Source organism: Megalops cyprinoides, chromosome 1 (assembly GCF_013368585.1).
Source record: "Megalops cyprinoides isolate fMegCyp1 chromosome 1, fMegCyp1.pri, whole genome shotgun sequence".
Lineage (NCBI taxonomy): Eukaryota > Metazoa > Chordata > Actinopteri > Elopiformes > Megalopidae > Megalops > Megalops cyprinoides.
The window spans coordinates 4,890,999-4,917,417 of NC_050583.1; the positions used below are offsets into that span (position 1 = coordinate 4,890,999).

At 41.5% G+C, this 26,419-nt stretch overlaps 2 protein-coding genes and 1 pseudogene across 2 annotated transcripts; 1 reads left to right on the plus strand and 2 right to left on the minus strand.

Moving 5' to 3' along the window:
• Window positions 1–1,362: 1,362 nt before the first annotated feature.
• On the minus strand, window positions 1,363–6,318 carry LOC118775568 (NACHT, LRR and PYD domains-containing protein 12-like). The gene is made up of 4 exons (XM_036525552.1): window positions 6,125–6,318; window positions 5,648–5,896; window positions 2,242–2,418; window positions 1,363–1,540 (listed from the first exon to the last, which is right to left on the minus strand). Exons 1-4 carry the CDS (start codon window positions 6,307–6,309, stop codon window positions 1,363–1,365), a joined length of 789 nt encoding a protein of 262 aa, XP_036381445.1. The 5' UTR covers window positions 6,310–6,318.
• Window positions 6,319–7,259: 941 nt separating this feature from the next.
• Window positions 7,260–18,233, minus strand: LOC118775558 (protein NLRC3-like). Its single transcript, XM_036525541.1, has 7 exons — window positions 18,139–18,233; window positions 13,850–13,958; window positions 12,183–12,347; window positions 11,850–11,892; window positions 11,485–11,635; window positions 9,256–9,316; window positions 7,260–9,067 (listed from the first exon to the last, which is right to left on the minus strand). Exons 2-7 carry the CDS (start codon window positions 13,863–13,865, stop codon window positions 7,260–7,262), a joined length of 2,244 nt encoding a protein of 747 aa, XP_036381434.1. The 5' UTR covers window positions 13,866–13,958; window positions 18,139–18,233.
• Window positions 18,234–22,267: 4,034 nt separating this feature from the next.
• LOC118784613 lies at window positions 22,268–24,305 on the plus strand (annotated as a pseudogene).
• Window positions 24,306–26,419: the final 2,114 nt, after the last annotated feature.

Below are 26,419 nucleotides of genomic sequence, written 5' to 3' on the forward strand. Positions count from 1 at the left end.
CAGTACAAAGGAGAAAATTAATACTCTTCCAACTGCACAGAGAGAACAATGTGATGGTTTTTCAGGAATCCCTTTAGTTGAGGGATGGGGGTTGAGGGACTGACAGAGTCTCTGGTAGACTGAGCTGTCAGCGCTGCCTCTATATCATGGCACAGTAACTCTCTGCTTTGCAGTTCCTGCTGTGATCTGGTGGTGACAGCCTCAGGTCTGCCCTCATGGCTGTGCTGGTCCTCTGCCTCCCATCCCTTAGTTATGCTGCCATAGCCTTATTCTGTCAGGGCTTCCTATTGCACGCAGGCTACTCTTATCTCCTCTCTCTCTCTCGCTCTCTCATCTTATTGATCCTCACTCCTTTCATGTACATTTCTCTATTAACGGCTTCTCTCCTCCCTCCTTCCCTCTCTGGAGAACCTTCTGGAGCTTCAGATACAAGGAACGATGGAGCAGCCCACCCCGGCTCCCCTGGGCAAGCTCCATATGCCTCACCTGCTCTCCTGTCTGACTGGGCCCAGCAATCCAGCCAGCCAGCCAGTACTCCCACCAACCTGACCATCCCCTCCTCCTCAGACTCTTCCCTCCCCACCACACCCCTAATTCAACTGCCCAATGCCAACCAGAGGGGTTCCCTCTTGAGTTGAGTTCTGCTCAAGGTTTCTTCCTATTAGCAAAGGAGTTCCTAGCTACTGTTGCTGTACCCTTGCTATTGAGGGTCGAGGGGTGGGATCTCTGTAAATCTGCTTTGTGACAAAATCCCTTTGAAAAATGTACTACACAACTGAATTATATTAAATTGATTTGAACTAAACTACAATCCTTACATTAAAGCCTGGACCTAATTCAGCCCTTGTAGCTTTGTATCTGATGCTTGTCTGTTCCTCCAAGGAGTGAACTGACTCACCATGAACAGAAACAGCCTTCAGTTTGAAATTACACTCAGTGCTTCAACTTTCCCATACTGTGTTTGAAGAAACTTTTCATATATCCTCAAAATAAAATATGACATAACACATTATAATAATTGTGTTCATTGTCACCATCACTGTCATTAACAAAATCTCACTGTGATTCGCTTGAAAATACATACTATTTTATATTCGTCTTTTTATTATTTCAATATTTGATAACTGCAGCTCAGTCAACCTTTACTGATCTTGCCATGCTGAAATAAGTAGACAGTCTTCCACTATGCAGTGAAGCAGTCATTAACACCATCTAAATTTAGCCCTTGGATTTTTCTCTGCATCTTTACCCTCTGCAGTCAGGGGTATTCGTCCTCAAGTAACAAACATTTCTTTCTCTCTCACTAAATAATACTTTCAGTTACTTTACATTTATATCTTAACGATTACCAGACAGCATAACTCACCTCAAAGTCTGAATTTTACAGTTTGGACTCATCAGTAAAGCACAGAGCTGCTCCACTCCTGAATCTCCCAGGTTATTATTCCTTAGGTCCAGCTCTCTCAGGGATGAGATGACTGACTGTAGAGCTGAGATCACACTTTCACAGGACTTTTCATTAAGCTTACAGCCACAGAGTCTGTGGAGGGGGCAAAACAGACTTTAGTTTTAGACCAAGTCCTTGGACACAACAGTAAAACAGTTCATATGACTGTAGCCAGCTCATGTTTTATATTAAGGATAAAGGAGCAGATTTAAAGCCATTATGTAAATAGGTATCAATTATTTCCTCTAGTAGTGGTCTGTTATAAATGCATGCATTTTTAATGCTTTTGTAATGTGCAGTGAGACAGACATTGCTCTGTGCTGGTGTATATAGGATTCCCTGGCCAAAGCTGCTCTCAAGACACATAGACTACAGTAGCTACTGGATTGGCACAGGGGATCATTTCTTCCATGTGAAATACAAAGCGATACAATTATACAGAGAGATACACACTATAAAAAAACACATCAACAGGCAAAGTTTTAAACATTAGCTACTTGGGGCCATTTTGTCTGTTCCAATTTGCATGGCTTCAGTCCATCTGTTGTATGAACTCTGTGACACCCCTGAATGTACATCCAGACACAAGTACTCATTCACAAGTCATCACTGTTGCACTGATACACAATGTGTCTGGCATATTCCAAATGACTGCAACACTACCTCTGCTGATGTTGTCACCACAATGCTGACAGTAGCAATGATAGCACAGTTGCAACAATACTCATAACACACATTTCTTTATTTCTGCATAAAATGATTCACTGATAAAGATCACAAGCATTAGTGCTTACCTCAAAGCCTGTATATCACACACTGGACTCCTCAGTCCAGCACAGAGCAGCTTCACTGCTGATTCTCCCAGCTTATTGTTGCTGAAGTCCAGCTCTCTCAGCTGGGAGTTGGCTGACTGGTGGAGAACTGAGGCCACGAGATCACAGGAATTGTCACTGAAACAACACTGATCCATTCTAAAAAAGGGAGAAGAGGCTCTTCTTACAACATGACAAAGTCTGTGAATGAGAAATGGACCCCAATAAAGACACCAAATGCATACTTCCTGCATCGAAACTCTACAGTTATTTAGTACAAAGGGGAATATTCGTAGTCATCAAACTGTACTGTGAGAGTATTGGCCTGAACAGTAATCTATATTTACAAAAAAGCTCAAAGGGCCTGTAATGTCGACTTTAAAACTTGAGAGGCCATTCATTTCCTTTTTTGAAAATTAATCGATTTATTCAAACAAAAGAATAACTGAACAACAAACAATTAGAATGTAAACTGTTTCTGAATTAATTTTTCTTATCCGTGTTTTCTTATCATTTTCTCAGAAGTTTTCTCACTGTCTCTCTCAATACTCTTCTCATTACCTTTCCCGTCAAACAACTGTTGCTCCATGTATTATCTAAAAAATCTTCTTTCCAATCTATGTACACAATATTACTTTTAGGACTGACTAATGGAGCACAGAAAATGAAAGGCACGAGCTGGTGAATCAATCACAGATAACACCTCTGACAACTTATCCACACTGCATCTGAGGAATTCTATAAAACAAATACAATTAGAATATAACAAAGATCAAACAACACAAAAAAATCATGTATATATATCTTTTGGCTCTTACAGGGCCTAATTCAATCCACTGAGCTTTATACTTGCTCCTGCTCTGTTCCTCCAAAGAGAGATTTGGCATAGCCAATAAGGACTCAGGACAGCCTTCAGTTTACATGCAAAGTTACACACTAAGTACATGCTAATTACATACAAAGTTTCATCAGCAACCAAACTGCTATCCGCTTCAAGAGAATCAACCTCTAACCTGAAGAGGCATCTTGAAGTAAGTTCTCTTTTTCATAAGCTAATATTGATCGCTAGCTAGCTATCTTACATACTTTGGCTGCTCTGGGTTAGCTATTCAGCTAGCTAGTAGGCTAGTAGGTATAGTATTAAAGCAAACCAGCTAACCAGTACATACAATGACAAAACAAGTGAAACTTCACATATACAAGACTGTGATTACTCCAACAATTTTACACTACTCATATTATACATTAAATTGTTAAGCTGCTCCTTTCTCACTCACAATGTATTCAGGGTGGCTCGTGCCTTTTCTGACTCATGTTTGCGTGTAATGTACAGTTTTTGAATTAATATTTACAGTTCTTTAGAAACTGCGATGAAATGCCCATAGACTTAACATGGGGGTGCCAAAAGGTTAGCCACAACAATGCTAAGTGAACATTCTAAAAATAACCAGCCTTATGTTATATTCACACTGTCAGTCCAAATCCGATTTTTTGCATATCCGATCAGAAGCTGATCTTCCTGATTGACTGTTGGCATTATATATTGCAAGTGATCAGATCCGATCTCTGTGTCCGGGTGGCAATCCTCATTTTCGGTCTTATCCACATTGGAACTCACATTGTGATAGCAATGGGAACTCTAAATGTAACCTTCTCTGGTGCCATGTACCCCTCCGTCATTGAGCATAACTTCATGAATGACTGTAGTGTCATCCTGAAGTTGTCTCTCCATTCCAGATCTGTAAATGCATGTAGGACAACCTTGTCCCACCAGTCCTTGCTTCAGACTTTCATCCACATCCATCTTGTTTTGGCGGACGGGATGGGCAGCAAAGGTATTGTTTTGTACAGGATGGTATGTCAGTACTCCGGCCGCCTAGCTGTTGTTTTGGTGTTCTCCCTGTCTGTCAGTGTGGTCCATGTGCTTTTGTTTACTGTTATCCTTGTGTTACAGCCCTGCCCCGCTCTCCACCCTGTCCCCGCCCACCTGATGACCTGATCTCCTCCACCTGCCTGCCTGCCCACCTGCATCCCATCTCCTTGTCACCCCAGCCCTATATCTACACTGCTTGTCGCCAGTTTGTTGCAGTGGGTTTTTTTTTTTGGCTTTTGCCTGTCTCATTCCCGCCTGTTATTCTGTTTTGAGTTTCCTGTGCTGACCTGGCCTGTTCCTTGACTTCGTCTCTGCCTGCCGTTTTGCCCTGACTGCCTGATCTACCTGGCTGCCCGGTTTGACCCTGCTTGTTCCTGTTTTTTTGATCCCTGCTTTGCCTTTGGACTGCCTGCCTGGTTTTGACCCTGCCTGTTCTGCCATTATGCTTTTGTCCTATGATTCCAATAAAACTGCCTGGAAGCTGAGCACTCGTCGTCTGCGTTTGAGTCCGTGCCTGACACCTGACACAGTATCCCGGCACAAAACATCCTCTGCTCGCCTTCTCTCATTCAGTATCTGTACGAAGAGTAGGTTTCCTTCGAATTGTTGCTTTATTAAAATTGAGAAAAGTTTGGCTAAAGTAGCCTGCGCAGCATGTCCATATTTGAAGACGGCTACACGGGAATGCTGGATGCGGGATCTTGCGCATGTCAGTCTATTCAGATTGTATGCTTGTGACATGTAAATGCACACAAACTATTTGATTGCTTTCACGTAAACGTATGTTCAGAATCATCAATCGGAATGATTTCATTCTGAATGAAAAAAATGTGTGCATGTAAATGTAGCTAGTGTGAACATGGCTTTAGTCAGATGAACATTCTTTAAAAAACCATTAAGAATGTTCCTGGGATTCCATCTTGCTCTTTCAAGTAAGCCTATTAAAATATTCTGAAATTTTAATGTACTGTTTTGATCATTTCATGTACCTGTTTGTCTAAATGTGAAAAGTTCAGTAAAATAGACCTTTTAAGTAGTCTTTTCCCTTCATCATAAAACATATCGGTAATCAGAATTATATTGGTGCACATCCTTTTAAAACTTTCATAACTCAAGTTTAGCTATTTAGATTTTGACATCACTCGGACATAGTTCGTGAGAATCACCCAACCAGTAGGCTATATGCCACATTCACACTTTTACTTACATATTTTTAAAAATTAAAAAACGCAGTGTTCAGAGAGTAATCCAAAGTATTTAGATTACGTTACTTATCGTGAGTAATATAACGGAATATGTTACAAATTACATTTTATGTCAAGTATTCTGTAATCTGTAGTGGAATACATATTTACCCTGGTAGTAATTGCGATAAAAGAGCTGACAGACTGAGAGAATGCCAATATCAAGTACTTAAGGGAAGAAGAAATATGCTAATGTCTGTCAATGCTGTTTTTATCCATGTCCAAATGGAAATAATAATATGCCAACCAAAATGTTTGAGAATATTCTCACCTCAGAGTAGATACTTTGCTCAGTCCAGCACAGAGCAGCTCCACTCCTGAATTTCCCATCTGACAGAAACTCACATCCAGAGTCTGTAGTTTACAGTTTGGACTCAGCAGTGCAGCACTCAGCAGCTTCCCTCCTGATTCCCCCAGCTTATTCTTGCTGAGGTCCAGCTTTCTCAGGGGTGAGGTGGCTGACTGCAGAGCTGAGGCCACAATTTCAAAGGACTCTTCTGCAAGATTACACTCACTGAGCCTGAAAAGACAGCAGCATAAAAAAACATTTATGACTAAATAGTTAGTATAACAAAAGAATTTCAATTTCAAAATGTGTCTGAGAGAAAAGCAACCACCTGATCCTGCTCATTTGTATAGGAAAACCCTGAAAAACTGAAAAACAGATTTAGTAACTTTTATCAAAGTATATTAGCAGCATTTCATTTGTTTTGTCCAACTGATGTAATTTTTTTTAAATGATTTTTACAGCAGTGGCCTTCCCAGCAGTGAAGAGCGGTGATGTGGTGTCGTGTCTGTGGAAGTGTTGGTCCTCCTCCCAGGACTAAATCCTCCATCACTGCTACTGCGTCTGCCTGCAGTGCTGCTGATGTGAGACTCTCTGCTACTCCTGAGGTTCCTGATAACCCAGCCACCTGCTGCTGCTGCTTCCATCCCCACAAACCAGCGTTCCCATCAGTGAGATTGCCAACATGCTCTCACAAGCTCAAATCTGCCTGTCACTGTGGTGAGAGACTCTCAAATCTCCTTCTCAACTCCGAATCCTAGGTCAGAGCTCAGGTGCAACACTGGCAAGGAAACAGCAGGATGTTTTTATGTGGGACTAGGGCTGGTCAATCAGCTTTCAGAACAGACAAGGAGAGTGATGGTATTTAGGATAAGGAGGCGATGATGTGTCAATCTTCTCACATTTCTCATTACTCTTCAAAGACTAAATGGCTTTTAAACACAGGATTATTTTATGACATTACCATAACAGTTAATGAAAAGATGTAGTATTTATTATTACTTCAGTGTCTGAGCTACATGGACACACTGTGACACATTTTTATACACTCTAAGAATGTTAGTGTCCCGTTAAAACTAAAAACTATAAACTAAAACATCTTATCCATTTCATAAATTCATGAAACTAATGATTAGGAATAATAGTTCCAATAACTCAACAAAAGATACATCACAAAATAAAAGGGCCAGGACAAACCCACTTTTCAAACCAGTCTACAACACCAATTGCCCATAACAAGAATTTAACATGATGTATATAATTGTACAAAATGTTTGTATTTAATTATATACTTTGTGATTCTGCAATAGTTTCAGCAGTGAAAGGAGAAATGAAGGAAATTTTAACCCTGCCTCTATGATAACTGTCTCTAAGGTATGTCTAAATGTACATATTCAAATTCTAACATATGTTCTCAGAATGACCACGGTAGATCTTGTAATTCTGCAATAGTTTCAGTGATGAAAGTAGAATTAAAGGAGATTTTAAATTAGCCTTTATGTTGACATGGTATGTCTAAATGTACTGTGTGACATTCTAACACACATGTTTTCAGGATAACCATGGTATATTAGAACGGTGATACTCATAATAATACTCACAGAGCCTTTTTGCAGCACCTCACAGCTGGAACCAGTCTCCTGCGCCCCTCGTCTGAGGTGTTGTATTTCCTCAGGTCAAACTCATCCAGCACCTCCTCTGACATCAGGAGCATATAGGCCAGGGCAGAGCAGTGTGCAGGTGAGATCCTTTCATGACTTTCTGAGCTCAGGTACTTTTGGACCTCTTTCATAAGCGAATCATCATTCAGTTCAGCCAGACAGTGGAACAGATTGATGCACCTCTCTGGGGATGGATCATCCCTCTTCAACTCCTTGATGTACGTGACTGTTTTCTTGATGCTCTCTGAGTTACTTCTTGTCTGTGTCAGAAGGCCTTTGAGAAGGTTCTGATTGGAATCCAGTGAGAGGCCAAGAAGAAATCGCAGGAAGAGGTCCAGGTGCCCATTCTTACTCTCCAAGGCCTTCTGAACAGCTTTCTTGTGCAAGTCATATAGTGACTGGTCGGTCAATGAGAAAATTCGTCTGAAAAACCTCTTCAATACCTTTATCTTGTTGACTGCATTTGAGTGAAGTACATACAAAGCAGCCAGATACTCCTGGATGCTCAGATGCACAAAGCAGTACACTTTCTTCTGAAACAGCACAGACTCCTCTTTAAAGATTTCTGTGCACACCCCAGAGTACACTGACGCTTCAGTGACATCAATGCCACACTCTCTCAGGTCCTCTTCATAGAACATGAGATTGCCATTTTCCAGGTGTTGAAAAGCCAGCTTCCCCAGTTTCAGAATGATGTATTTATCCAGCCCCAGAAGCTTTTGTGGATCTGTCTCATTTCTTCCCTGATATTTCTGATTCTTTATGTTGGACTGAATGAGCAGGAAGTGTGTGTACATTCCAGTCAGCGTTTTAGGGATTTCTCCACAGTCAGACTCACCCAACAGTCGCTCCAGAACAGTAGCAGAAATCCAACAGAAGACTGGTATGTGACACATGATGTAGAGACTCCTGCATGATTTCATGTGAGAGATAATTCTGCTGGCCTGGTTCTCATCACTGAATCTCTTCTTGAAGTACTCCTCCTTCTGTGGGTCACTGAACCCTCGTACCTCTGTCACCCGGTGGACATACTCAGAAGGGATCCGATTGGTTGCTGCTGGCCGGGAGGTGATCCAGAGGAGAGCAGAGGGAAGCAGATTCTCCTTAATGAGGTTTGTCAACAGCATGTCCACTGAGGATGTCTTTGTTACATCAGATAATACCTTGTTGTGCTGGAAATTTAAGGGAAGTTTGCTTTCATCTAGACCATCAAAGATGAACAAAACTTTGCAAACATCAGACTTGATGTTTTCAATCCCTCTTGTTTCAGGGTGGAAGTCACGCAGAAGCTCAAGCAGACTGTATTGTTCATCTTTAATCAAGTTCAGCTCCCTAAAAGGAAGAACAAACATGAAACAAACATCCTGATTGGCTTTTCCTTCTGCCCAGTCAAGAATGAACTTCTGCACAGAGACTGTTTTTCCAATGCCAGCAATCCCCTTTGTCAGCACAGTTCTCATGGGTGTCTTTTGTCCAGGTAAGGGTTTAAAGATGTCATTGCAGTTGATTGCATTGTTTTGTCTGGTCTGTTTCCTGGATGCTGTCTCAATCTGCCACACCTCGTGTTCATTATTGACCCTCTCACTGTCCCCCTCTGTGATGTAGAGCTCTGTGTAAATATTGTTGAGGAGCGTGCGTTTGGAGCGTGAGGAGCGTCCCGACGTTGCAACACCTTCAACTATGCACTCAGACCTCTCCTTCAGACTGGATTTCAGCTTCTCTTGGACTCTTTGTGCACATCTCTCTGTAAATAGGGAGACATTTTCAGAGCAGACAGTTGCTGAAGAATTTGCAGTCTTTATACATAATTAAACACAGTAACAGTGCATTAGTGACTGCTAAATGTATTTAAGAGAGAAATGGGGAAGTATTGAAAGCTGTTCACGTTAGTCTCTAATGTTTTGTACAAAAAACAGAATGAAAATGTCTTACTGTATTCTGCTTCCTGGTCCTGATCATTGCAATACAAGGGTACAGCACTGACAATCACGGACTGTTAGAAAATAAAAACACCAGTTAAACAACTAGCACACAATAAATACGAGAATATGAAGATATATACTCTTGGAAACAACAACATAAAGAAACACAGTGCCATGAACAAAATTGTAATCAATATATTGGTGTCAAAAACGTAAATGTAAGTGTAGTGATTCATCATGCCTCTGTGGTTTTCTCCGATTACATCAGTGGAGCGGAGTCTATCCTCCAATGAGTGACCACTCTACTGTGGTACTTGCAGTGTGAAAAAATAGCTGCATGCATGTGCATCAGAGGATTGCATTGGTCTAGCCTCAGTGCTCCTGCATGAATGCACAGGTTATCACAGTGAGATGAGCCTAATCTACAGCAGGAAATTGCCTAAAGGGGAAAAAGCATTCAAAACCTTCTGGAGGAATGCATGGGGATGGGGTTTGTACCAGATTACATAATAACAGGCACAATGATTCCCACTTAAATTCTCATTTACATATTATGAGTTAATTTAGAATATTGATTGGCTAGGTCATTGAGACTTTTTTCCCATGAACAAACAATTTATGAGTAAGTTTTTCAAAAATAAACTGGGTTCAAATGACAAATGATGATTTGATCAGTCTAAGAGGAGACAGGATTACAGTTTGTGAAATTCGAGATAGTAGACTTCATAAATGTAAATAAATATTTATAGCTATATGGGAGACATATGTACCATATTTCTGTTGGCTGTTCTTCACAGTGATCAATGTTGAGACATTTTGGCAGATACTGCATAACATTAATACATCATAGTGTATGTTACCACATTTGGAAAATACCCGTACAATGAATGTACCAAAATGAACTACTGGTAAGAAAAAAATATATATCAAAATAAAACACAATATTTCGTATTTTGAAAATACAAAAATACATTTCCCAGGAAGCATCAAATGTATGTTTATATTCCATTTAAATTTATAGGGAGCTGACCTTAACTTTTCTAAATAACTGTATAGCTGTCAGTTCTTCTCAAAGGGAAGTTTCAAGTGAGAATGCACCAAGTGGTATTGCAGGGCAGCAACAGCTATTTAGCTAGCTATAAACGATGGCAACATAACCTACTTCAAGTGGTTACATCATCTAGCTATCAGATAACACAACTGTTGGACTAAAAGTATTGAGCTTATGAAATGTCAGATATTAACATGCTACAATTCTTAAAATTTTTATTTTTACAACTTAATTGGTAGAAGTCAAAAGTAACTCACTAGCTACCAACTTCTCCCACGTTGATTCACACTCACAACTTACTTACTTTACTAGCTCAAAGAGCACTGACCTGCTGGGGGAAGGGCAGCATTTCTGGTTTAAAAATGACAAGCAGATGAAAAAATACATTACTGGATTACAAAACACAAGTGCATGAATTTATCATGGGAACAGAGATGAGGCAGAGGGAGGGGGAGCTTAATATTGTCAGGGCTCCCGCCCCCTAGCTGTTTTGGTGTTCTCCCTAGCTGTCAGTGTCGCCCATGTGCTTTTCTTTACTGTTTCCTTGTGTTTCGTCCCTGCCCGCCGCCCTGGCTTGGTTGCCTGATCTGCCTGCCTTCCCAGTTTTTGACCCTGCCTGTTCTGCCACCATGAACTAGCCCTGCGATTCTTAATAAACCATTTTGAACCTGAGTTCGCTTGGTCTGTGTGTAAGTCCTGTGTCCTGACAGGCATATTATTTACAAGCTGCATTTCATGCATATTTCCATAAAAATATTTATTTGGCACTGTGAACTGCAAATAACATCTCCATAACACATTTGTGAAAATCTCATATCAATACATCAGTCTAGGAGATTTTTGGTAAATTTTGCAAAAAATCAAAATGGCAGAAAATCCATTATGATAGAAATTATGGGTGCTTCAGGCAAAGGTGTTTCTTCTCAGGAGCAATTGTCTCTAGATTTCTTTGATATACAAATCATTTTATTGAATTTTCAAATATTAGAATTTCAGCTAACATATAGCATTATCAAGTGTCTGATCAGTGCCATAGATAAGCATTTCCCAACCCTCTCCTGGAGGACCCCTTGTCCTGCCTTTCTTTGTGAATCTTAACCCTAGCAGAAACCTTTCGGTAAGTAGATGTGCAGAGAGATCAGTGAATAAGTGAATATAGAATGCAGGTGAATAAGTAGCTTGCATTACCTGTCTGTCTCCCTGGTCTTTCTCAGTACAGTCCATGCCATGGCTGCTGTGTCCCTGCTCTTCTTGTGTGTAGACAGAGCTGGCCTCAGCACTGTGCCTCCTCCCAGTGCAGTCACCACCGGCTGCAGCTCCAGCACCCAGTGAGGGCTCCCTGACAGACAGAGGGCAGCAGTGAGGGGATGTCTGAAACAGTGTAATTCCCTCTTCTCACACGTATGTATCAGATGGAGCTGCATTTAGCATGACATGACTGGTGACTGGTCTTCTATGTATAATCTCAGGGTATGGTTGCCCTAATTAGAACATTTTTGTAAAAGGATAGGGATGTGTGGAAATTGGGGGGAGACTGTTGAATTGACACTTACTCTGGGCATTTATTCAACTCCTGCTCTCCTCTGTGCTTAACACCTGCAAAGAGTGGAGCTGGTTTTACAAGCAGAGCATTCTACAACTTTCAAGAGGAAATGCTACATACACAAGGTTACACTAATGTGCACACTCCAGAAAAAAATGACATCCCAAAAGAAAAACTATGTGCTCTATCAATCCAACATGCATGAAAGTGTGAGCACCTTATGGGTTCCATTCAGAGAAACAATCCATTTCCTTGACAGACTTTAGGTCATGGATGGGGCAGACTTTGATCTTATGCATGGTGGATTAATAATGGCTAAACAATGATAAAAAACCTTCCTTACCTTTGTCTTCAGAACTGATGTTTATAGTAATATTTAGATCACCCGTAATATTGTTTCTGACAAGCTGGGGTACCACAGCATTGCCTCCAGTCTGGGCTGTGATGAAGGGATGGAGAGTAGCTGATCTCAGATCAGCAGGTTGCTGCTCAGCAAAATCCTCTCCAGCTGTACAGAGGTGGAAAGGGAATGCTTCAGTACCTAAATACTCCATATCCCCCACAATACCACAAACACAACTTACATCTTCAACCCTCCTGTGGTATTATTCATGAAGTTTGTAAATGGAGTGTGTAGGAGATATATATGACCTATAAAGATGTGAAATTGTGGCAGTGTAGCATAGTGCTTAAGGAGCAAGACTTATAATTGAAAGTTTGCTGGTTTGATTCCCTGCTGAGGCACTGCTGTTTTACCCTTGGGCACAACACTTAACCCGTAATTGCCTCAGTGAATACACAGTTGTATACATGGATAAGATTGTTTAAAAAAAAACTGTAACTTATGCAAGTCGCTCTGGATATCAGCATTTGCTAAACGCCTTTAATGTAATGTAAATAAGAGACGCTAGGGTGCTTAAAATTAAAAAGTAACATTGAATGCCAGTTTAAAAGAAATGAACTAACATAATGAAACATACATTAAAGCATGCTGAGCATCAGTGTTACCGCCCTCATTTGGAAATATGGTCCGTATGTAGCATCGCGAACGGAATTTCAGCCAATCGTAGGGCATGACATGGTACATAACTTTTTGTGACTAAATCAACTGCTAAAATCTATGGTTATCCTATCTCGATAACAGCAACAAGATACACATTATAGCAGTTCACATTAATTTATTTTAATATGGACAAGGTAGATATATTAGCATAATATGGGGTAATGACTTTTTATGAAGTCAAGTCATGTTTTCTGGTTGTGTCCAAATCTCGATTTTTGTTTTTCTTTAACCACTTTACATGTTAGATGCAACTAAACAGTTCAGAAATTTTCCAGCTAGGAATGCCTAAATGGAAAGGCAGCACTTTAAAATATTTTAATTTGACATTAGAGAACAGTTGCTCCAACTTCATTTGTCAGTTTTAAATATCCATCAAAGAAATCGTCGTTTTGTATCAAGTTGTCTCGTCAGAACCCTACATCGGCAGTTTCCATCGTTCAGAAAACCAGGTAGCTGCAGCCATTTTGATGAATATTAATTTCCTTCCTATTGGAAATGAATTTCAGTCAAAAAACTAACCCCTCTCCAACTAACTCTGACCGCAACCTGACAAGATGCGTTACATCATAATTGCAGCAACGCCTAAACGAGCGCTACGTTTTATTTCCAACACCTGTATGTACACCATTGTTATTGTCTATGTATGTCTTGTTATTGTCTATTTATAGTCTTGTGTATTTATTCACTTGATTGAATGTAGCATGATGGGTCCCAGGGAAACGTTTTTTCAGCCCTACTGTATACTGTATCTGGATGGACTGACAATAAAATCTCTCTTGACTCTTGACTCACCACCGCAAGGGCAACAAAAATCATAAATGTCTATGATTATGTTTCCATTTTTTTTTATACCTGTAACTGATTTCCTGCCATACGACCTGGTGTGTAAGGACGTATATGACATTTGGAAATATTACATGTTTGCAGAACACAATTAAATCACTTACTTGATGAGTGTGCCATTACGGTGTCTTTGATTATCAGTTAACTTCAGCTTTCACTCTCCATATTTCGATCATCTTCGACCAGGTCAATCTCATTTACTGTCCCAGTTATCTAAACAAATGAAGCAAGCAATCAAGTCGAAACTTGTTAAAGATGCTGTCAACTGTAAATTGCTTCACACATTTTCAATTCCCATTAACCTTTTTGTCATGGGCGTCAGTTTGTTTTGAAAAGTGCTGGGGACAACGATGGGTTCAACGTGCAAAGGCTTTCAAAAAGTGGTGGGGACGAAATGGGCCACGACAAAAAGTGGTGGGGACGTGTCCCCAGTGTAAATGACACCAATGCTTTGTGTTGTCATAGGGATCAAAACTATTTGTGCTTTGCCGAATACCGTTTTCGGATTCGGCTCCACCCCTAACACACACACTCTCTCATACACACACGGAGTGAGAAAGAGAGAATGTATGTGCAGCATGCCCCTCCCCTACCCGCACCTGACTCAGTTTCACACACCATTTAAAACGAAATAAAATCAACAACATTTCTAGCAGGAGAACACTGTTTTCTCACAGGGAATAGAGTCAGGGGTTAGGGTTAGGATTATGGTTAGGGGTCATAATGTTATAAAAGTGCTGCACATCTCAGCTGACATCCACCTGAGGCTGCAGCCGGGGCAGGCAAACTGGCAAACCTGCATACTGTCATACATGTGCTAAATAGAGAAATAGACAGACACACAGACACAAACACACAGACATGTGCTTCGTGCTAATGGTTCCTAAAATAAAAGTTCGAGAAAGTTATGACTATGCTTCCCAAAAAGTTCACGAATGTTATTGCTGTATTTCCTTTCAGTAAAATGCACTGAAATCTTCATGGTTGTCATGTACTGATTTCTTGGGCTATTCATGTGCTCTCTCTTGCTGAAGCCATAATATCCATAACATAATAATTAATAATAATAATAATAAGAAGAAGACATCAACAACAGAAAAACAAAATTAATTTTTGCATGTGTTTTGTACTAAAATCGAGTGGTGTACACGGAAGAAATAAAGTCTCTCTGCACTGTGAATTAGGAAAACACAGTTATTCACAAAGTTGTTGATGAGTGACAGGTTGTTTCTTCAAACAAAATAGATTTGGGGTTTAAAATTCAATTCGGAGACTTTATCATAGGGGTGTGGTGAAGGCGGGGCATTTTTGACGCTAAGGATAAGGGGAGTATGCAGAATATTAAGAGCGCACACAAGCGTTAACATCTAGCTAGCATCTATCTAGCATTCAATCTAGCAATGCATCACCTGTCAACCAACGAAACAAGAATGCGTGTTTTAGGGAGCGGTTTAGACTAATTTAGTCTCCCATTGCAAAAGAAATAAACATTTAGATTTATTTTGGTGCACTAATATTCTTACTTCAACCGCCACAGCTTTAAAACATGTCTTGTGAAATGTAAAAAAGCTTTCAGTTTTGTTGTGTTATGAAAGATATCTACACCAAGGGGAACTATGCTACACGGGGTCAGTAAAGGCTAATTGTTCATAGTTTTCTTCATTTTCTTTCATGAAACCTTGGAACAAAAAAAACTGTCTGCCAAAAAGGTAGACATGATTAAGAGATCAACAAATTCGCTTAAAAGAAATAAAATTTTATATTAATAAAAGTATTAAAGAAAGAAATTCTCATACTACTTTTTTCTACACTCCATTCCTGGTTTCCAGTTACTTTGCAAAAAGGCGAAGGTCAAATTTGCACCCAACACTGTGATATTGTGATAACCGCAATATTTTTGGGGGTCAAGCAGCGAAGCTGTGAGGCACCCATTGTGTTTCTACCCTTTCTTCTTCTTATTAAACATCTTTCTTCCGTCGTTGAAGTCTATGGCAGCCCATATAACCGTCTGGTTTCATATCTGCACCACGAGCGCTCTAGCGCCACCAACAGGTCAAAGTTGGACCTGTGTTTACACATGTAACTTTTGAACAGTTTGTCCGATTTTCAAAAATGAGGTACCGTTGGAAGCCTTGTGTCAAGCCAAGTTCAACGCACCCTATGACATCAATTTCGGCCATATTGGATTTTCCGCTATATTGGATTTTTTTGAAAACACGAAAAATGGAATGGAATTATGGAATGGATTTTTTATTTTCGAAAGCGTTCGCCCGTTATAGCTGATCAAAATCCATGGCAAAGCCGCCAAACAGGAACTGAGCTCATATCTTTGCAATGCTTTCACATATCAAAACAAAACTTTATACGTGGACTTGACACCCCATTGGGGGAAGGCACAAGAAATTTGGTGGCATTTGGCCTCTACGTGGCGCTGTAATAAGCAAAAATGTAACTGTTGAATTTTTTGGGATTTGGAACATATTAGCTGTGTCTGGTAAAACTGTGGACACTCACAAGACACATGCCAATTTGTGATGTCAACCTTCTCGATAAAGCCGTCCGGTTGGATTAGGTCAGAAACACGAAAAAAGTTTCACAAAAAGGTTACAAATTTTGTCCAATCTTCACCAAATTTGGCACACATGATCTTCAGACCAATCCTCACTAAAGTTATTGAATGGATTTTTCATTTTCGAAAGTGTTCGCCCAACACAGCCAATTGAAATCAGCGGCGAAGCCGCCAAACAGGAGGTGAGCTCATATCTCTGCAACACTTTCACGTATCAAAAACAAACTTGGTACATGGACTTGGGACTCCATTCGGGGGATGCACACAAAATTTGGTGGTATTATTTCGCTGTAATTACCAAAAAAGTATTTTAGCTGATAACTGTTCTTAAATTGGGATTTATATTTCACATGAACTGCTTGTGAATGCTTATAGTTATGCCAGAACGTAATAACATCACATTGCCACGGCAACTCTGGCCTGCTTCGCTGCTTGGCCCCCTCATTGCTGCTTGCAGCTATATTTGGCAACATTCTTGTAAGATATGTTGAGCAGAGAAAAAAACACAAGAACAAAATTTACAAAAATTATGTAATTTTAAACCATTCTGCAATAATGCAGAAGATCCATTATACAAACAATATACAGAAACAAATTATTTCCCCAAGGCGGGGGACTCCCACATTATCTCCAGTTTATATTAAGCATCTCAGCTCAGACATCAACAATAATATTGGAGCATTCAGCTTGTTACAACAATGTGGGACAATAAATCAACTCTAGCCATCAAAACTTTGAAGAAAAAACACACAGTGACAGTATTGGATACATAAAAAATATATTTCAGAATGAGTTTTTCAAATGCAAATCCTACCACTGCATCACAGCAGGGAATGAGCCCAGAGACAGAGACCCCTGGAGCCAGCTGATAAAAACCTCTGTAAACTCAGCTAAACTAAAATCATGAGCTACACAGCAGACAGAGCAACAAAAAACACCCGCAAACCAAAAAAAGTGAAACCAAATCTTTACTCAAAACAATTTGCATTAACAACTGGAAGGAGAAAATACAGAGAAAACCTGTAATGTACAGAAATAATGAAAGAGAAAACACCATCATTTGCCTAAACTTAATCACCATTAAGTTAAAAATCCCAAAAGGAGACAATCACAAGCAAAGTGCAGTTGTACCAACAGCAATGCTGACATGGGGACACAGGCATTCCATTACCCCATAGAAAAGACTTCCTTGTCTTGAGCAGTATGAACGCATTACATTTTGCATTACAAATACTTCCTGGACACAAGCACCTTCTTGCCTCAACTTAATTACAATCTTCTGACAATTTATTCCCCCCAAAATGAAAAAATGACTATACATATGCAGTTGCATTTAAAATACTAATGGTATAACACAAGGACACTGAAAAAATATTGGCAGAAAAACTAAAAAAACATATTTTGACATAATACAGGACTGCACCCAACACACAAACAACCACTGACATCTTTGACTGCCTTCTTAAATCTTCATTGTTTTGTCGTTATCATGTCATGATGTCAAATTTCTGTATATTGGTAACTTCTCTAGACAGAAACCGACGTGACATTTTAGAAACCTAAAAGCTAAAGGAGAATACATGGTTTCAAATTAGATTTAACATTCTAATAAGAGCCATCATCTTTATGGTTCTAAAAGAATAATATTTCCATCTACAGTTAGAGACTCTAAAAATATTTTTGGTTGAAAGTATCAAATCCAAATTCAGAGTGCCAGAATCCTCTGTGGGACAGGAGAGAGGAAGATTGATTTTGTTTCCCTTGAACTTCACAGATTTCATGAAGCAGTTGTTGGTTCTTAGAACACCGTTCTGACCGACTCACCCTACACAGGTAGCTGCTGTTCTTGTATTATACAGGCAGGAGTCTTCTCTACACAGACACTTACAGGTTTACTTTAGTGATTCCTCTGTGCTTCCTCTGTGGAGCTCAGCAGAGATACAATATTATACTTTGTTTTTCACTGAACTTGAGGAACAGAATGTCACCTGACCGGTTGTTACCAATTATCTTTCCTTTGAATCTGCCATCTGGCATGAACCCAAACTGCTTTAGTATATCATGAATGTTCATACTGTCACATACCACAGGAATGCGCCCAACATGCACAAACAGCTGCTCACAGCTTAGACTGGATTCTTACTGTCATGTGAGCTGGGCTGGGTTCTTACTTACGTCTTACTGTATATGATATATATGAGGCAAACTCGGTTCAGGTGTGGATCCAGTGCTGGTTCTGGAGGTGGTGTGAGGAAGTATTTGCGGCGACTGTATCAGTCGATTACTGCACAATACACTAGCATGCATTCAAATAGATGGAGCATGGAAGCAAAACTTGTGAAGGTTGGCGCAGACACAAGCACAATAGAACGGGGGTGAAAAATAAATGGCGATAGGCTTGGTTTGAAAACGGTAATGATGGACAAACGTTCGGTGTATGTTGTCACAAATTAAACGACCCTGGGACTTGCTTTGCACCGTGTGTTCGGCAAAGGGTATTGTCTCGGCATGATACAGATCCCTCACACAAAGCAGCTGTTCGGGCTCTTGGTTACACGTCAACGTTGCCGGGAGCTGTGGCCACTGTAGCTGCTGCCATTTCATCCATCTAAGACCGCGTGTGCGATCAGTCCGAATCCGGGACACATGACGTCAGCTGAATAGAACCGCCGTTGAGTTTAACGAGCTGTAGGCAAGCACTGTTTATTCTCGGCAGAAAAGCACAGCGAAATGTATTAAAATAGACAATAGTAGATCGTGTATTGTACATATATTACGTAGAAAATGATCACTCTTAAGAGATATACCTACCTTTGACATTAATTTTCGCGTAGGAAGGAAAAGGTTAGGCAAGCAGTGCTTCACGGCACGCCACTGACGTATGTGTATATTTTATATATATATACACTATATGTATATGACAAAAGTATTCGGACGTCTGACCATTAGATTGTAATGACATTGTATTCAAATACATATACTTTAATATGGAGTTGGTCCCCCTTTTGCAGCTATAACAGCTTCCACTCTTCTTTCCACAAGATTTTGGAGTGTTTCTGTGGGAATTTGTGCCCATTCATTCTGTAGAGCAGTGATTGTAGAATGGTGGTGACTAGTTGGACTGTATATGATGTGGCAAATTTGTGATGGGTATCTTCTTGGGGTGTCGGTCAGAACACACAGTAGTCCATCAAATGCAATCCAGTGATTTAATTTGGTTAACAGCACAGCAAGGCACAGGCGGGTACAGATCGCCTTTGATTGTATGTATCAGTGTGGTCTGAAATAAAAGTAAATAACAAAAACCCACATTTACCTTAAAATAGCATATTGTGAAGCTACATACAATGATTCAACTTATTTACAATAATAATAATTACATGAACCTTGCTGCGTTAAAACAGATAACTTGCATAGCCATTACAGCACTTAAATGAACAAATCTAATCCAACATCGCCCTCTAGTGGCTATACGGGTTAACAACAAAGTGAGTACGAGGCTCCAGGGAATTTACCGCAAATACGGCTATCAGGCTAGTTACAACTCACGAACCCCAACGAACATCATACACACACAATAACTACGTCAGATGTAGCATAATAATTCTAGCTACCTTTGCATTTGTATGCTAACAGATAGGGGATTAACAACGGGTGATATAAACGAACTTGACTGCCGCAGTTATAAATGCTTAATCAGTGCGCCGGCAGTAAACTCCTTTTGCTATAAGGAACGAACGTGTTTCACTTCAATGTTCGAGAGGACACCTATGAACCATAACAATACTGAGATATATCTTCGAAAGGGGCGAACTAAAAAGAAATAGCGTGATTAACAAAGTATGACTCATATTCAGGGAAATGACGCACACGTAACACGCAGGACTTCTCTGAGGTACTTAGCTACAGCATCCGTTCTCAGAAGTTTACGGGAAGTTCTGCACGACGCATGCGCAGAGGAGCGGCCTTTCCAACAGTGATTCTCAACCTTTATTGGCTTACGTACCCCCTTTTCATGATTTTTTAAACCAAGTAGCCTACTCCTTGACCAGACTACAATTTTTTTGCTTTAAAATACTGTGAAATGGTAGGTAATCTAGCCCAGAGGCTGGAGAAGCAGTCTAGCAGCCAGAGGGTCACCGAGTCCTGAATAAGAATAACAGCAAGACAGTTATTATATTTGATGCCTCCCGAGCAGGTTTATTTGTTACAACTCCCAGCACAAATATTTCAGTATGTAGCTTTATGCAAGTCCAGTTTTATGTCAATAAATACCGGCTTGCGTCGGGGTCCTGCATCTAGATATTCCTATGGGGCGCCGAATGTAACAGACATTTTTTCATGGATAGAATGCTTTCTGTGCTACGAAACGCATAAATTCATTACGAAACCATGTAACACTGTAACGCGTTTTGTTTACGAAAAACACAAACGTGTTAGCATTGTGTCCACAAAATATTGATGACAATGATGCACTCTGGAACAGTAATCAGAGGAAACTAAACCCAATGTTTCTGACAGCAGTCTGCCAGCGCATTCAATCATAATGAAGAGCGCATGGTTACAGTCACACTCCGTCTGACTTTAGACCAGCATGAGTGAGACATGAGACTGTTTGAAGTCTGACTGGGTTGTAAAGTGAGGAAGAGCAGAGATGTGTTGGACAGGGAGTCCCACCCTGACCCAGCTATTGGTTGATGAGCCACACCTGCTCTGATCAGCAGGCTTTAAATGCAGGTGTGTGGCTGCAGAGGGGGGCTCATTCTTTTTAGTTTGGATGCGTGCTGTTTGTCCAAAGCTGGTTCCTGTATTTATTGCTTTTGAAATTATTGTGTTGCAGGTTTCACCCCTTCTGCACATTTTTTTCTCACAGTAGTGATGGGGAAATATTATGGGGAGATATTATGTGCCTGGAACAGCCATCTGGCTCCCTGTTGATTCATTGAATGGAGAGGACTGACAGAGAATCAACTTTGACAACTTTTACTGAAACAACGGTAACAGTCCCACAGTGCACTACATTACAGAGGCACGATGGAAAACTGAGTGTAAATTTTATCTTTTCAGCTGTACTTCAGGCTAGCTGGAGACATGTCCCAGTGTTATGAAATTAACCAACTGCTTTCCCTGTTGATTACATAACAGTCCCCTCCATTCAGTGAAATTCAAAACTTGATCTAGTATTTGTAATTACAGCCATTCGATATTCTATTATTTCATTTAACAGCTTAAGTATACTAGTTAAATCATATACAACATACAGTACCTCTAGACACATAGCTCACAAATACATTCCACTCATTAAAACTGTCTGACTGATTAAAAACTTGTACTTACACATTATATAGCCTCATTTAAATAGACAGAAGTTGAATTAAATCTCATGAAATACATGAAAAATGTAAAAACATCAACCACTGGAACTTTTGTCCCACTTATTTTCTTTTCTACCTCCTTACTGTTCCTACCACATCACAACAAACCGACCTCATTTTTTGAATATGTGGAAGGGAGAGCCAGAGAAATTAATTAAAATAAAAGTAAAATTATTATTTTCTGAGAAATAATCATTTCGGTCCTGATCCTCCTTGACCTCTCCGCTGCGTTTGATACCATCAATCACCAGTTGCTCATCGTCAAGCTCTCGAAGATTGGCATCTCTGGAACCGCCCTTTCCTGGTTCAAGTCCTACCTGAACAATAGATCTTCCCAGGTCTACTGGAAAGGCTCCACCTCCATACCCACTCCCCTCACTACTGGTGTCCCCCAGGGCTCTGTATTGGGACCTCTCCTCTTCTCCATCTACACCAACTCACTTGGTTCAGTCATTAATTCACATGGTTTCTCATATCACTACTATGCTGATGACACTCAACTAATCTTTTCTCTTCCTCCCTCCACCCCCCACGTCAATTAAAAGGTCTCTGCATGCCTGGCTGACATCTCCAGATGGATGGCCTCCAACCACCTCAAGCTTACCCTGGACAAGACCGATCTGCTGTTCATCCCGGCCAGGACCTCTCCTCTTCAATAACTCTCCATTTCTGTCGACGGCACCACAGTAACTTCCTCCACTTCTGTGAAGAGCCTGGGTGTCACAATTGACAAGGCTGGACTTCACCGATTACATCTCCCAGACAACACCCTCCTGTCGATTCCTCCTCTTCAGAATCAGGAGGATTCGCCCTTTCCTTTCCTTGTCCAGGCCACTTTGCTCTCCCGCCTCCCTATTGTAATGCCCTCCTTGCAGGCCTCCCAGCCTGCACCATTCAGCCACTGCAGCTCATCCAATGCAGCTACTAGGCTGATCTACAACCTCCCAAAGTCCTCCCGCATCACCCCTTTACTGAGATCCTTCCACTGGCTCCTGGTCACAGCCAGGATCCGCTTCAAAACCCTGACCCTCACCTTTTCTGCAGCAAAAAAGACTGCCCCGACCTACCTCCAGGACCTCAGCCTACCCTACGCATCCGCTCGACAGCCTCGCTCTGGCATGTCTTTGCATTGGCCAGAAAGCAAATTTCTACATGTAGTACAAGACATTTTCAGTATTTTTTTGTTGTGTTTTTTTTTTTGTTTTTGGCAATTTTGCTTAGATACAGTAGGATTCTACTTCCTGTAGGGTTCAAACTCTCACCAGAGCCTTGTGTACATTATAAAAATCTGAATGATCTCCCATTTTGTACGAATTCAGAATGCCCAAAGTTACAAATGTATTTTCCTGTATTTTGAAAATACAAAATACATGTACTTTATCTTGATACATTTTCTGGCACCAGTATTTTGTATTTTATTTTGATACATTTATTTGAGGGGTATTTTGTATTTTTTAACAAGATACATTTTGATGTATCTTTGCCCATCTCTGTGCTTGTGCATGTGTGTATGTGTGTGTGTCTGACTGTTCACGTGTCTTTGTGTGTGTGTGTCCATTCATGTCTATCTGTCTGTTGACATATGTGTGTGTGTGTGTGTGTGTGTATGTGCAAAGGTGTGTGTCGGTGTGTGTGTGTCTGTGTGTCGGATGTCGGTGTGTATGTGTGTGTGTGTGTCTGTATGTCGGTGTGTGTGTGTGTATGTATACAGTCGTAGTACCTGTACGTCTCTTTGCAGCTGATAGCAGGTGCAGGCATGGATGTGGACTTCACTATCATCTCGCCCCATGGCTACCAGCTGACGTCAGAGTTCCGAAGGTCCGACGGCATCCACACATGAGTCCCCTTGCTTCATCCCCAAACACGACCCGCCCTGTCAGTCCCTGAGCGTCCCCCTGTCTCTCCGATTGGTCTGTGACATCCCACCCCCCTCTGATTGGTTCCTGCTGCAGGGTAGAGCCCACCAGACTACCAGATCTGCTTTGACAACAGCTTCAGCCGCTTCTCGGAGAAGATGGTGTTCTTCGAGATCATCTTGGAGGGCCAGGGGGGCGACGCTGGCGGTGACGACGAGTGGGCCGGCATTGTCGAGCCGGAGACCATGCTGGGATACAAGCCCCCCCCCCCCCCCCCCCAGGCTGAGTTCTGGCCCTGTCAGCGTCATTACTTCCTACCTGTGAAAGATTCCTGCCCACTCCCACATGCTCCTCCCTCTTTGTCTTCTTCACCTCATCTGTGTCTGTCCTCTCCACTGCCTGTCCAATCCCCTCCTCCTATCCCCATCCTACTCTACCCCATCTCCCTCTCTCCTGTCCAATGGGCACCTTCCTCTCCCCTCTCCCCTGCCCCGCTCCCGACGGCCCTCTCACTGACGCCCCCCTCTGCCTGCAGGAGTCGGTGGAGTCTGTGCACAGGCGGCTGGAGCGCAGCCGGCAGATGCAGACGCTGCTGCGCGCGTTTGAGGCGCGGGACAGGAACCTGCTGGAGGACAACCTGTGGCGCGTGTCCTTCTGGTCCTGCGTCAACCTGCTGGTGATGGTGGGCGTGGCCCTGACCCAGGTCTACACACTGCGCAGCCTCTTCGACGACAAGAGGAGGGCCCGCACGTAGACACGCCCCCCCCCCCCCCCCCACACACGCCCCCCTACAGCCCCGCCCAGGGGTGCAGCCAGGACAGAACGAGGACAGAGTCCCAGAAGGGAGGAAGAGGAGGAGACGGCGGGAGGCGGGTTCAAAGCGGGTTCATACTACACACACATATTCCAATATGGTGCACCTTATACAGTTCTCAGATTTCACATCTATAACACTGGTAATTGAGCTGTTGGCCTCTTTAAATTTTATTGGCCAACCCAACCAGCTCCACATTTTTACTGTTCATGACGAGGTCACTTTCTGTTCATGCCACATGACCGCACCTCCTTGTTGTTGACCATGAGCTTGACCGTGTCCAGCTGCAGCAGCTTCATCAGGCGGGTCTGTGTGTCACAGACTGCTGCATGTAAGACCCTGCTGACTACGCACAGATTTGGTGTTAGAATGTGCATACACTCAAATCCACGCCAAAGTTCACATTTATAAAAACGGTCTTTGACATGGAAAAGTACTTAATAATAATAATAATATGACTTTATTGTCCACAAATGTGGAAATTTGTCTTTGGCTCAACAGGTAGTTGTTAAAAATACAGACACAATAAATACAATAAAACACAGTTAATAAATAGTACACATACACGAAACAGACAGCAGTATAAATAAATATGGATTCCATATGAGTGGCCTATTGTGAGTTAAGCGATGTTATTGGCTCCACTTCAGGTTCCAACTTGGCGTACGCACATTTCCTTGTGGCGATGTTGGAGTACTGCAGGTATTCGGACATCTAAGAGCGCCAAGCAGGGTTTCCGCAAGGATTTTTTCTTGCCGGTCCTGTGTCCAGAAAGAATTTATTTTACTGGACAAACTGAAACTTGTCACGTTTCAATAACAGTCTATGTTACAAATGCAAATATAATGAACACCTAGGTTGACGAAAGAATGACAACGACCTCAATTTAGTTTGACTAGTTAATGAACAGTAACAATTAAGCAAAACGAACAGTAACGATTGAGCAAAACCTCATCATTAGCTGCTAAAATGTACGCTACGTTTTGTATGTGTCAGTGCTCCCGCCCCCTAATCCCAAATCGACCCTGCCTGCGCTTCGACCTTGCTCCTGCCTGCTGCCCTGCCTAGTTCACCTGATCTTCCTGACTACCTGGTTTGACCCTGCCTGTCCCCGGCTTTGATTCCTGACTGCGTTCGGACTGCCTGCATGGTCTCTACCCTGCCTGTTTTTTGGTCACGATTTCTGCCCGGCGTCCTTCATAAAGGCACTTGGAATCTGGAGTTCTCGTGGTCCGCGCCTGAGTCCTTGCCTGTGCCCTGACAGTATGAGCAATATTACCGGACATTTTGACCGGCAAAATTTTTTCTTTTTTTCATAAATTTTACCAGGAAAAACCGGTGATTACCGGCTAATGGAAATCCTGGTGCCAAGATGTCGCCTGCTGCCTAACTGTTTCCTCATTATTAAGGGCCAAGCACTGAAGGTGCTAGGCACCTATTGTAATTGTTAGAATTTTTCAGTATTATTATTATTCTTTCTCCTCTGGCAGTCTATGGCAGCCCATATAACCCATTAATGGATTTTTATGAAATTTGGCACATTGATAGAGGACAGTCCAAAGTAACCAGGCCTCAAATTTGGGGTCAATCCATCCATCTCTGTAGTGCCACCAACAGGCCAAACTTCAAGGTACATTTTTGCTTATAACTTTTGAACCATTTTTCCTACAGTTGTGATCTTTTTTCCCCTGAATCCTTGGGTCATGACGATTCGAATGCACCCCTTGGCATTAAAGTCCGCCATATTGGATTTTCCGCCATCTTGAATTTTTAGAAAAACCTACTTTTGCGAACCAGTCCTAGGACATCGATTCTCTCACCACCAAATTTGGTACGTATCATCTACAGATGGGTGTGGCCAAAAGTTATTCAAAGAATTTTGCTAGGGCAAACGATACGGCCGCTGTTGTCCAATGAATTTCCATGGTGAAGACACCAAAACAGGAAGTGAGTCATATCTCATCAATGCTTTGTTGGAGTGATGCCAAACTTGGTACACTTTGTTGGTATTAGCAACACTGGGTATGCACCACGTTTTATGAAATTTGGCCACTTGGGGG

What these genes read in the sequence shown, in the direction of transcription:
- LOC118775558 (XM_036525541.1), bottom strand. An exon ending in GAGTTGAATAAATGCCCAGA is followed by an intron (nt 11,636 to 11,849) that starts GTAAGTGTCAAT and finishes TCTGTCTGTCAG; the next exon opens with GGAGCCCTCACTGGGTGCTG. An exon ending in GGACCAGGAAGCAGAATACA is followed by an intron (nt 9,068 to 9,255) that starts GTAAGACATTTT and finishes CCCTATTTACAG; the next exon opens with AGAGATGTGCACAAAGAGTC.
- LOC118775568 (XM_036525552.1), bottom strand. Translation starts at nt 6,309, where the DNA reads ATGGAAGCAGCAGCAGCAGGTGGCTGGGTTATCAGGAACCTCAGGAGT. An exon ending in CTGCTGGGAAGGCCACTGCT is followed by an intron (nt 5,897 to 6,124) that starts GTAAAAATCATT and finishes CTGTCTTTTCAG; the next exon opens with GCTCAGTGAGTGTAATCTTG. An exon ending in TGTGATATACAGGCTTTGAG is followed by an intron (nt 1,541 to 2,241) that starts GTAAGCACTAAT and finishes CCCCCTCCACAG; the next exon opens with ACTCTGTGGCTGTAAGCTTA.